The sequence below is a fragment of the Mustela putorius genome, unplaced genomic scaffold, assembly GCF_011764305.1.
Source record: "Mustela putorius furo isolate JIRA1106 unplaced genomic scaffold, ASM1176430v1.1 tig00003942_pilon_pilon_pilon, whole genome shotgun sequence".
NCBI classification, from domain to species: Eukaryota; Metazoa; Chordata; class Mammalia; order Carnivora; family Mustelidae; genus Mustela; species Mustela putorius.
Genome location: NW_025422087.1, coordinates 9,736,494 through 9,748,532, shown reverse-complemented (window position 1 = coordinate 9,748,532; position 12,039 = coordinate 9,736,494). Strand labels below are relative to the sequence as shown.

The 12,039-nt window shown below is 33.7% G+C and overlaps 1 protein-coding gene across 11 annotated transcripts in view; it reads right to left on the bottom strand.

The window, feature by feature from the left end:
* The window catches only part of NBEA (neurobeachin), a 678,500-nt gene that overhangs the window by 383,749 nt on the left and 282,712 nt on the right, over positions 1 to 12,039 (bottom strand). For all 11 annotated transcript variants that reach the window (XM_013044893.2, XM_013044895.2, XM_045069766.1 and 8 more), the window contains one exon: positions 11,868 to 11,995. In XM_013044893.2, coding sequence (XP_012900347.2) covers positions 11,868 to 11,995 — 128 coding nt within the window. The remainder of the gene's footprint in view (positions 1 to 11,867; positions 11,996 to 12,039) is intronic.

Sequence of the window (12,039 nt, the reverse complement as noted above, 5' to 3'; positions counted from 1 at the left end):
TATATTTTTATCCCCAGGGGTACAGGTCTGTGAATCACCAGGTTTACAGACTTCACAGCACTCACCAAAGCACATACCCTCCCCAATGTCCATAATCCCACCCCCTTCTCCCAAACCCCCTCCCCCCAGCAACCCTCAGTTTGTTTTGTGAGATTAAGAGTCACTTATGGTTTGTCTCCCTCCCAATCCCATCTTGTTTCACTGATTCTTCTCCTACCCACTTAAGCCCCCATGTTGCATCACCACTTCCTCATATCAGGGAGATCATATGACAGTTGTCTTTCTCTGCTTGACTTATTTCGCTAAGCATGATACGCTCTAGTTCCATCCATGTTGTCGCAAATGGCAAGATTTCATTTCTTTAAAGACGTACTTTCATCCCCTTTTTAATTTCTTCTACATGAATTCTATAGATATTTTCTTTGTAATCATGGGGATTACATAAAATATCTTAAAGGTATAACAATGTTTTACACTGAACTTAAATTGCTACAATACCTACAAAAATTCCTTTACATCACTGTGACTCCCTCCATGATTTATCTTGCTGTCACAAATTATATCTTTATATATTGCGTGCCCATTAGCAAAGATTTAGATATTTGTATGGTTCGCCTTTCAAATCCTATAAAAGAAGTGAAAGTGGAGTTATCAACCAAAATTATAATACAGTTTTTGCTATTTATCCAGGTATTTACCTTTATTGGAGAACTTTATATTTTCTTGTGTCTTCAAGTTATTGTCATTTTGTTTCAAGTGGAAGGGCTATCTCTGCCATTTCTTCTAGATTAGGTCTAGTGATAATGAACTCTCTCAGTTTTTGTTTATTTGGGGAATTTTCTCTTCTCTAGTTTTGAAGACATTGGTGCTGGATATAGTATTTTGGTTAATGGTATTTTAAAAAATATATTATCCCACTGCCTTTTGGTGTACGAGTTTATTGCTGAAAAAGCTGTTGACATTCTTAGAGAACTTCTTTGTATGTGACAAGTAGTTTTTCTCTCATTGCTTTCGAGATTTTCTCTTTGTCTTCAACTTTTCTTGGTTGAATTATAATGTATCCTGGCATATGTTTGTTTGGCTTCATGAAATTGTATTAAGTTTTCAGCCATTATCTCTTCAAATTCATTCTCTGTCCCTTTTTGTCTTCTCTTTCTGGTACTGCCATAGATGCCCATATTAATCTGTCTGATAATATACCATAAGTCCCATAGTTTCTGCTCACTTTTCTCATTCCTTTTTCCTTTTGCTCCTCTAACTTAGTCATTTCAAATGACCTGTCTTTAAGTTCACTGACTCTCATCTGTCTTATCAAGTCTGCTCTTGAACCCCGGCAGTGAATTTTTCAATTAAGCTGTTGCATTTTTAAAAGTCCAATTTTATTTAGTTCTTTTAAAATATCTCTTTGCTGATGTTCTTCTTTTGTTAATAAAATATTTTCATGATTTTCTTGTCAGTCTGTGTTTTCATTTAGTTCATTAAACATATTTAAGCAAGCTAAAAAAAAAACCTTTGTCATATAAAATCAAAGGATGCATTTCCTTAGGATCAGTTTTTGGAAATTTATTTCAAAGGGTCATGTATCCCTGTTCTTTGCATAAATTGCAAACTTCTGTGGAGATCTGGGCATTTGGAAAAAAGTAACCTCTTCCAATCTTTATGAACTGTCTTTGTGTAAGAGAAGAACTTCACTGACTGGCTGGCTTAAAGATCCCCTCAAAACTTTCCCCATAATCTCATCCCCTCAACTGCCCACAGAACTGCATAGCTCCTGCATCAATAACGTGCCATGTTACCTATTACTTCTTTTAGTAGCCTTTAAACTATTAGCGAAATCGCACCACCATTTCCATCACTGTTTTGAGACAGGCAAGACAGAAATTAGTCTTTTGCACAGCCACCAGACAATCTAGAATGTTGCAAGGAATCTGTACTCTTTTCTTGCATGCTAAGGGAAAAAATGGGAATTCAGTGATTTCCTCCTGACCATGGCATCTCATGTTGCACTGGGGAGGAGGTGGCACAAAGACAAAACACCATGGGATTTCTAACTTTTGGAGTATTTTCTTGGTAGCAGCAGTTTTTTAACTGGTTCTTACAGTTTTAATAAAGCTCTTTTGGTCTGTATATTATTGTTTATTCAGTGTTTCTATGGTGGAACCAAGGTCTGAAGCTTTCTGGTTTGGCATCTTGTTGATGTCACTCTCCATCTTTTCACTTTTTAATGTGTCCTTTTGATAAACCAAAGTAATTCTTAGATGGTCAAATTTATCAACCACTAAATTTTATACTTTTTTGGGGGGAGGTCTAATTAAAAAATATTTTGACTTTAGAAATACAGATATTTTCCTGTATTTTCTTCTACAGAATTTGAAGTTTTGCTTTTTCAACCATCTTAGTATGACTTTTTGTGTATACAGTGAAGAAGGGATTCAATTATTTTAATTACCAAAAAGTTTTCCAATTGATTTAGCTGTATTTACTGCATTGTTCATCCATCTCCTTTTGTAATGACAGCTCTGTCAAAGCCCTGTCCCTCTGAGTTGGGATCTGGTTCTGGATATTTATTCAGACACAATGATCTGTTTAGCCCTGGGCCATTATACACTTTTAAAATTACAATAGCTTTCTCATCTTCAAAGTTATTTTGGTTATTTTCAGCCATTCAACTATAGAAAATTAAGAGAAAAACTCATCAAATTCCATGAAAATAATCTGAGATTTCTGAAAACAAGTTCTTATTCAAGTGATGGATAATCATGGACAGAAATTACTTCTTTGTGAGATCATCTTCCTATTATGAACATGATATAGTTCACCATTACTTGTTTTTAATGTCATTAAAAGCTTTTTATAACTTTCTTCTTAGAGAACATTAAAATACTTCTGTAAAATATAACACAGATAAGTTAAATGCATAAAACAGCTAATGAATTATTTAAGAACAAACACCCTTAAAACCATTACATAAGTTGAAGAAACAGACTTTTGCCAAATTTCCCAAAAAGTCTCCTCTCCTTGTGTCTTGCACTATTCTCCTTACTTTCAACAAACTATTATCTAGTTTTTATGATAATCACTTAAGGTGTTTTTTTTTTTAAATAATTTATTTATTTATTCTGACAGAGAGAGATCCTGGGACTAAGGAGCTGACCTGACTCAGGACCCTGGGATCATGACCTGAGCCAAAGGTAGACACTTAACTGACTGAGCCACCCAGGCATCCTTCACTTTGTTTTTTTTAAAAGCTCATCACCAAAATGACAGAATTATATGTATAAACAACTCAATTTTACTGATTTTTTGAGATATCTTTTAGAGCTGTTTTAAGCTACAGATCCCCTCATCTCTTCTTTTGCTATATAAATTATTTTGAAGAAACCAAGACATTTGTAGTGCAAAATTTCCACCAGTGTTAATTTTTGTTTTTTAAAGATTTTTTATTTATTCATTTGACAGAGAGAGATCACATGTAGGCAGAAAGGTAGTCAGAGAGAGAGAGAGGAGAAAGCAGGCTCCCTGCTGAGCAGAGAGCCCGATGCAGGACTCGATCCCAGGACCCTGAGATCATGACCTGAGCCAAAGGCAGCGGCTTAACCCACTGAGCTACCTAGGCACCCCACTGATCAGTTTTTAAAATAATGAGCTGGTTCCTTATATTCTAAATTCAACTAAGTCATTTTAAAAATCATTCTTATGACTTACATATTTAAACATACCCATGCATTTTGATACATTGCAGTTATTAATTTGCTGATGCTCAAAATGCCCCATCTTTGGCCAAGAAGATTGTCTTCAAGTCAGCTCCTCAGTCTTTTTGATAGTGTTTGGTATCTTCTTTGGTTTTGGTATCACCAAATCTTGCAGGCAAATCAAGAGCACTTACAGCTTTGAAATCACCCATTTCTCCAAGAAACTGGCTTCTTTCAACAGCAAATAATAATTCAAGTCTGCAATCTGGACTCTAGATATACTTAACTGCTACTAACTTGGTCATTGCTCCTAGGCGAAACAGTACATAGGACTGCAGTACATATGTGAGTGTGAGCGTGTGTATGTGTGTTGTGTGTGTGCACATAATAATTTAGCTCTTATAATGTCTCATTCAAATTCAAAACAGAATGATTTTGCTTAAACTGTATTTTATATCTGGATTTCCTTTATTTAATGAGAATCCTGATTGTCAAAATAAAATAATTAGAATATCAATAATTACTAATTGTTTTATAAAACATGCAACAGTTTTATAAAAATATCAATAATGGCGCTACAAATATAATTACTGTTCTACCTTTTTCAGTTTTCAGAGCACATAGCCATTATACACCACATTCTCTCTCACATAACTAAAGGGTTAGTTCTCCAAAATACATGTATATTTGAGGGTTATCATGAGTCCCTGTGTTTACACTCTGTAGTTGCTTCAGTTGTCTGACACTTATTCTACAGTAGATTCCTCAGGAGGCCTCATAGGAATAATATTCCCCGAATTCTTGCATTTTAATAGTTTATCTGCAGTCTCTATACACAAAAGCCAGTTTTGCCATCATTTTCATTCCTTGACTATCTTAAATATCCTACTCCATTTTCTTCTGGCAGAAAATACATCTGTCAAAAAAGTATGATGACAATTTGATTCTCTTTCTCCTATAAGTTAATTTGCATTTTAATCTAGATGCTATGGGTTTTCTTTTCCTTTGAAGTTTATTAATTGTATTAGATATGTCTCAATGTTGGTTGCCTGAGTAATTTTTTCATTCAGTGTGCTTTTTATATATATATTTTTAAAAATCTTTTATTTTTATTTTTTTATTGTGTTGTGTTAATCATCATACAGTACATCGTTACTTTTTGATGTAGTGTTCCATGATTCATTGTCTGCTTGTAACACCCAGTGCTCCATGCAATACATGCCTTCCTTAATACCCATCATCAGGCTCATTCAAACCACCCAACCCTCTTCCTTCTAAAACTCTCCATTTGTTTCCTGGAGTCCATAGTCTCCATGGTTCTTCTCCCACTCCAATTCCACCCCCCCCAACCCCCGCGCCCTGCCAAATTCCAAGAGTTTCCTTGAATGACTGATCCTATTATTTTAGAGTTCTTTTCTTTGGTTTTCTTTTTTGGAAACTCATACATATGTTCAATATTCTAAATCTGTCCTAGATTTTCTAGTCTCTTTAGTCATTTAAAAAAATTTATCATTTTTCTTTTTTACCTTCTATGTCTTTTATAGCCTTATCTGTTGAGTTTACATACTTCTTTATTTCTTCTAACTTAGTTTTCATTTCTAAAATTATTTTTCTTCTTACTTTCAATTATCTCCTAAGTTCTATCACCACATTTGTGATATTCTCTAAATTCTGATATAAATTTTTCTTTCATATCCTGTATCTTTTCTAATGTCTTTTCAGCTCATTTACATAATTTTGCCTTTTTTTCTGGCCTGCCTTCACGGTTTGAGGGGGTATATTCTACTTATTCTTATTTTTCTTACTGTAAAATGTGGGATTATGATCCTTTTTGTTACTTATTGTTTTATGTTAAATTAATTTACCCAAACTTACAGGATAGCCCTTTTCCTTCTTTCTTCAGGTTCTAGAGATCCCTCTTCTGTTTTCATATAGTTTTCAAAAATACGACAACCTATTTTCTGAGAACTATCAGCTCTGCCTGTGTTCACAACCCAGTTTTATGTGGACTTTCTCTTTGACTCTCTTGCACTTCTGTTGCTCAGTTTGGATTCTTTTCATATTAGTTTCTTCCCAATGTGGACCTTTGTCTTGGGAGAACTCTACTTGGTTAATTACTTATGGGGCCTGGATGGCTTAGCCCCATCCAGCCTTACCATGGAACCCTTGGAATCATCTGCTATTATAGTGTGCAAAAACCCTCTCTATTTTAGCTGCTGTTTTCAAATTGGCCCTCTGGGTTTACCAGTAAGTACTTATAGACTATTTTCCTCAGAGCCATCTTGCTTTCCCCCTCCCTTCTACTAACCCATGAGTTATCTTGTAGCTCTTATATCTCAACACAGTCATATTTGGAGGATTGATGGGATACCTTGTCACCTAGTTTAATTGTAACCTTCATTTGTTGTTGCTGTAGTTCTTGTTTCAACATCTACCATTCTGATTTTCATGGAGGAATTCGGGGTTATTTCAAAAGTATGCCCCTCGTTACCGTCTATACTGAATCTTCCACGTACTTTTTTTGGTATTATTGTTATTTTAATAACTTCTGAAAATACATTTCAATCTATAATTTTTTAATTAAAATAAACATATTCAAGTTTTTCTAATTATGTAGCTATACTGTTACTATGAATGATCCAAAGGTGAACTGGACTTCTTGATTAGGGTCATTCTTTTTATAATAACATTTCAATGATGTTCTTTTGGTTGAGTGGAAATTCCATGCTATTATATAAAAAATGCTAGGGACACCTGGGTGGCTCAGTTGGTTAAACATCGGCTTTCAGCTCAGGTCATGATCCCAGGGTTCTGAAGAGCCCTGAATCGGGCTCCTTGCTCAGTGGGGAGCTTGCTTCCCCTTCTCCCTCCACCATTCCCCCTGCTTGGGCTCTCTTGTTCTTGCTGACAAATAAATAAATAAATAAATCTTTAAAAAATAAAAATAAAGAAATGCTGGTCTTGGAAACTTAAATATTCTTGAGTACTATATAACTTCAATAAAACATTTATTAGTATCACCAAAAGTATAATAGACACTTTAGTATAATATTTCCTGCACTGCCACCATCCCTTTCTAAGATGTTTAACTTAAATGTATAGCTTCTAAAAGATTCAGACTATATATTACATCCAACTTCACCCTTCCCATCTACCCCAATATTAGCTGATTGTAACTGAGGTAGATACCAAAGCCAAGGCTGAGCCCCTCAGATCCTCTCTTCATAAACAGTGACTATAGTCAACTGATGAAAGACATTTACATTAAAAGCACATTTGGAGTTAGGGTGGGGTACTATACTGGGTCATGTTCTGATGACTAAAAATGTGAGGTTAGTCTGAGAAAGAAGTAAAAAATTGAGTTAATACACAGAGAGAAGCCAAGATAGAAAGCTTTATAAAGTTGCCTTGAGAGTCAAAGGGAGTAGGATACTGACTCTCCTCTCCCATTTTAAGGCTGCTTTACATCTACCTGTTTTTTCATTTCCTGTCTTTGGTAGCTGTAAGACTTTAAGCTACCTCATCATAATTAAGCTACCTTTAATACTCTTTTGAGTTCTTAATCAAACATAAATAATGCTCACAGAATATAAACAGTGATTTCTCAGGGCCAATCTGCTGTGGTGGAATAAGACAGAGTAAAGGACATGAGATTAAGACACACACACCCCTAAACATTTTCTCTTCTAATTAACTTAAGTGACTACTGATTCTTTATTATTAATGATAACTCTGGGTTCACTGTATTCCTTAGGACTCTTGAATAAAAATTAGCAAGATCTAATCTGCTTCCTGACAGCCTCCAATCTCCAACTGGACCCCTTCAGCACAACCTCCATTGCTGCAGCAAACCAAGCAAATATAACTGTTGGACCAAGGGTTGTTTTGTCATGGGCTGGTGGATTTTGATACTTGCATACATAGTGACTTTAATTTTTATGCTTTAGTTTGCACCTTTGAAAGCTAGGATTTTCTCAGAGAAAGTTCACCAATCTCCAAATAACCACTGTCTCCAAAAATCCTTAATTATTGCCATGAGAAAACAAGTATACATCAAAAGGCATATAAAAATAGGTACTGTCAATGAATGACCTTAAAATGTTAAGAACTATATTAAATTAAATACTCTAGAATCATACAATAATAATAAACACAGATTGACTAATAAAAGTGACAAATTAAGAAAATGAAAGGATACCTTTTTAGCTTGTATTTTAAAGGACGTAGACAATACAAAATATCAATGATTACTTTATAAAAAAAACTACATGAATACAAGTATAAATTAAGAACAAATGAATATAAAACAAATAAAGATGCAATTCAAATATACTTTATGGTTACTTGAAACTAAGAATAATTGCCTTCTCTTTTCTTAAGACATAAAATATCTTCAGTTATCCAAATCCAGCTTTGTTCTTAACATTTAGATATACATGATGAAGTCAAAAGCAGTGGGATATATTCATCATAAGCATTATTTTTAAATACTCAATGGCTAACAAAAAATATTTTTATCATATACATCCCCTGAGTCTTTTATAATAGTTTGACAGTTTTTCTTCTCAGAGAACAACAGTGTTTCAAATGAGAAAAAGGAGGAAAATGGAGGAGGAGGAAAAAGAAAGAATGACCAAGAATACATGTTCAAGAATGAGAACATGAAAGGACATGTATTTCCGGAGGCTGGGTTAGAGAGCAAGAATAGACGTTGGATGAGCAAAGCAGTCAGTTCACAGTTGTGGATGACTGATCAAAACTGGGAATTTTTACCAAAGAACCCAACATTTTACTTGTCTGACCACCTCATTTTAAAACTTACCTCTACCAATATCAGTAACAAAAATAATTTTCTAGTCAAGTATAAAAGGAAAAAATACTGACTATTATGTACCAAATTAAGCTAGACTATACAATATAAACAATAAGATATTTCTTATTTATAAGTGATGAATAATTTTATCAAAATTGTATAAATAAAATGGCACAGGATCACAGAAGAGAAGACATTAATTAGACTTAAGGAATCTGAAACAGAATTCAAAGGATGGGAATAATTTGGGGGAGAGAAAAAAGAAAAAAAGATCCAATCCAGAAGAGTTGTACAAAAACAAGGAAATGTAATATTGAGTAACTTTTTTTCATGTTTAATTAATGTCTTCCATACAAGAGGACAGAGACTAGTTGAGTCTGAAAAGGAAAGTTATAACTAAATTGTGAGGGATACAGAACGCTGTTCTGTTATACAGCAGATGTTTCTAGACTTTTAGATTGTATTGATCAGCAGAAATTTGAGGACATACTGTGTCAACCTTCTATTTAAAAAATGTGGACTCTGAAAAACAATCTGAGGGGTTTGAAGGGGCGGGGGGTGGGAGGTTGGGGTACCAGGTGGTGGGTATTTTAGAGGGCATGGATTGCATGGAGCACTGGGTGTGGTGAAAAAATAATGAATACTGTTAGGCTGAAAATAAATTAATTAATTTAAAAAATACAACTCAAAATCTAAAATTCTGCCATTTACTATCATCATTTTATTAAGCACAATAAATTGAACACAAAAAAGGGATACCAACATTATATCCACATAGTTTTAAAAATGGGATATATTAAACTCTTTGGATGCAGAAAAGTTACAACATAAAATTGTATTCTGCCAGATGAACACAAAATGAACTTTCAACTCTTAACATGTTCCAATGTTTCATTTTTAGCATAGTCACTTTTTTAAAAATCCAAGAGATATGTTCTTAAGTCTTTCAACTCAACTCAAAATATTTTACGTAAACTTAGGGAAGCCCAAGAAAAACTGCTCTCAATTACCTACCCAGCTTTTTCTCCTACCTTCTTACTGCGGTTTTGGGAAGAAATAAGAAAGTCTACAGATGCCTGGTCATAGCAAATTCTGGAAAGGGGCTACCTATGTGGGGTTTTGCCTAACCAACAAAGAGCAGTTAAGTGTTATCTGATAGTAATTCCTTAGAGCTTCAAATTGTCACAAACTGTCACTGAGGAACCAGGAATGTGGTTCTTATAACTTAAAATAATTCCTTCCTTAGCTTTGGCTGCCAGAAAACTTACTGCTGATTTGTGTCCCAGTTTTAATAGCACTATAAGGACCCATTATTAACATTTCTAAATTTGTTCTCTGGTTTTTTTAGCATGTCTTGGACCACTATTTATATTTCCTTATATAAATTTGTCAAATCATTTTAGGAAAATATATATAGGAAAAATAAAAGATTTACACTGAATGAAAAAAAATTTAAGATTTATTTTTTCAATAATGTTTATTAATTTTTTTTCTTATGGTAAAGTAACACATTATGAGGTCATTTTACTAAATATTCTCTCAGTCTAGAACACTTTTCTAGTAAGCTATATGACTCACCTCCTTTCAGTCTTTGCTTAAATGTAATTTTTACCATTGGTCTACTTAAAATTATAGAGCATGTTAGAAGATGGTAAATGCTATGTTAAAGGATAAGTTCAACATAGCGGTTTAGGCTTTTAAAAATGGCAGAGATGGGCTGCAGTTTAAAAGAGAGTGATTTATTAAATAAACTGCAACCCGACCCTGTCATTTTTAGAATCCCAAACCCCTCTGTTGGACTTATCCTTTAACATAGCATTGACCATCTTCCATCATGTTCTATAATTTATTTATTATGTTCAGTACTTACCTAAATGTCTTGTCCTTGCTGAAATATAAGCTTCACAAGGCAGGGATTTTTTTTTTTTTTAAATAAGGTTGTTTTTTGTTTGTTTGTTTGTTTGTTTTATAAAGTAGAGCTGACACACAGTGTTACATTAGCTTCAGGTGTACAACACAGTGATTCAATAATTTTATATGTTCTACTATGCTCCCCACAAATGTAGCTTCCAACTGTTACTGTACAATGCTATTATAATACTACTCACTGTATTCCCCTATGCTGTAATCTTTCATCCCTGTGACTTACTCATTCCATAACCAGAAGCTTATCTGCCACTCCCCTTCACCCATTTTATCCAGCCCCCATCCTCCTCTTCTCTGTCCACCACCAGCTTGTTCTATTTATGAGTCTGTTTCTGTTTTTTCATTTGTTTCCTTTTTTAGATTGGTCTTTTATATACTAATATATTCTAAAGTACCTAAGACAATGCTTGGCCTAGAACAAGAATTCAGTGTTTAAAAAAAAAAAAAAAAAAGAATAGCTCACTTGTGTGTCCCTGTTCTAAGAACTTTATATGCATTATATAATTTAATCTTCACAAGAACCCTGGGAAAGAGGTGCTATCACTGATTATATTTTATAGAAAGAATGTTAAGTTACAAAATGGCTAAATTATTCAAAAAGTTCAGAGAGCCCAGGAAGTAGTAGAACAAGGATTTAAACCCAGTCTGACTATTAACATTACTGTCTCACCTAACTGAAAGAGATTGTGTAAAAGCAATTGAGACAATGATAGAATAATCATAGAAAATGACAGTAAATAGAAAGTGAAAAGCAAAAAAACATACATAAGGCTGCTAAATTCAAGGAATAGTACCTATAGCCATTATTTACGCACAGGATCATCTAGATATGGATTACCCCTTTCTGAAGTTCTTGAATATTTATAAAATGAACTTTTTAAAGAAAGAAGACTTCAGAGAACCGTATTTTTAAAAGCTGCTCTCCTAATTTTGATACATAATAATTAATTTATCTGTTTTCCTTTCTCATTCCATTGAAGCAGCTGTTGAGTAAAAAAGACAGTAACTTCATTAATTCCAGGTAAATATTTCTTTACATTTTTTCAGTTAAGAATTTTCATATTACAAATATTATAAGAATAAGAAATGACTTATAGAAGCAGGGCTCTTAGATTTGAAGGAAATTTTAGAGCATATTGCTTAGTAAACATACCATTCTCATGAAGGATACACTGCAACCCTGGTAGACTAGGATTATAAGAGCCAGAGTCTCCTAGTCCAATACTTTTTCAAAATTCTCCATTCTGTTATGAGAACATGTTATTTTTAAAAATAATTAAGAAGAAAGCATGTATGAATATCTTATTAGAATTTGTGGAAGCAATGTCTTTATATTCTTTTGGCAATAAATATTCCGCCAGAAGTACAGATTATATCATGAGTAATAGATACATTATAGGAAACTAAAATAATTAGAATAGAGAGAGAAATCATACCTTCTATCAATAGCTCTTGTCCATGACTGCCAAGAAGTGTACGAGATAGGAATGGGGCAAAGTCTACAAAAATTTCACGAAGAAGAGGAGCAACTTTTTCTAAAGCTCTTTCAAGTTTTGCAGTGATGCTGTTGAAATTAAGACATAAACACTAGTAAATATAATTCAATAC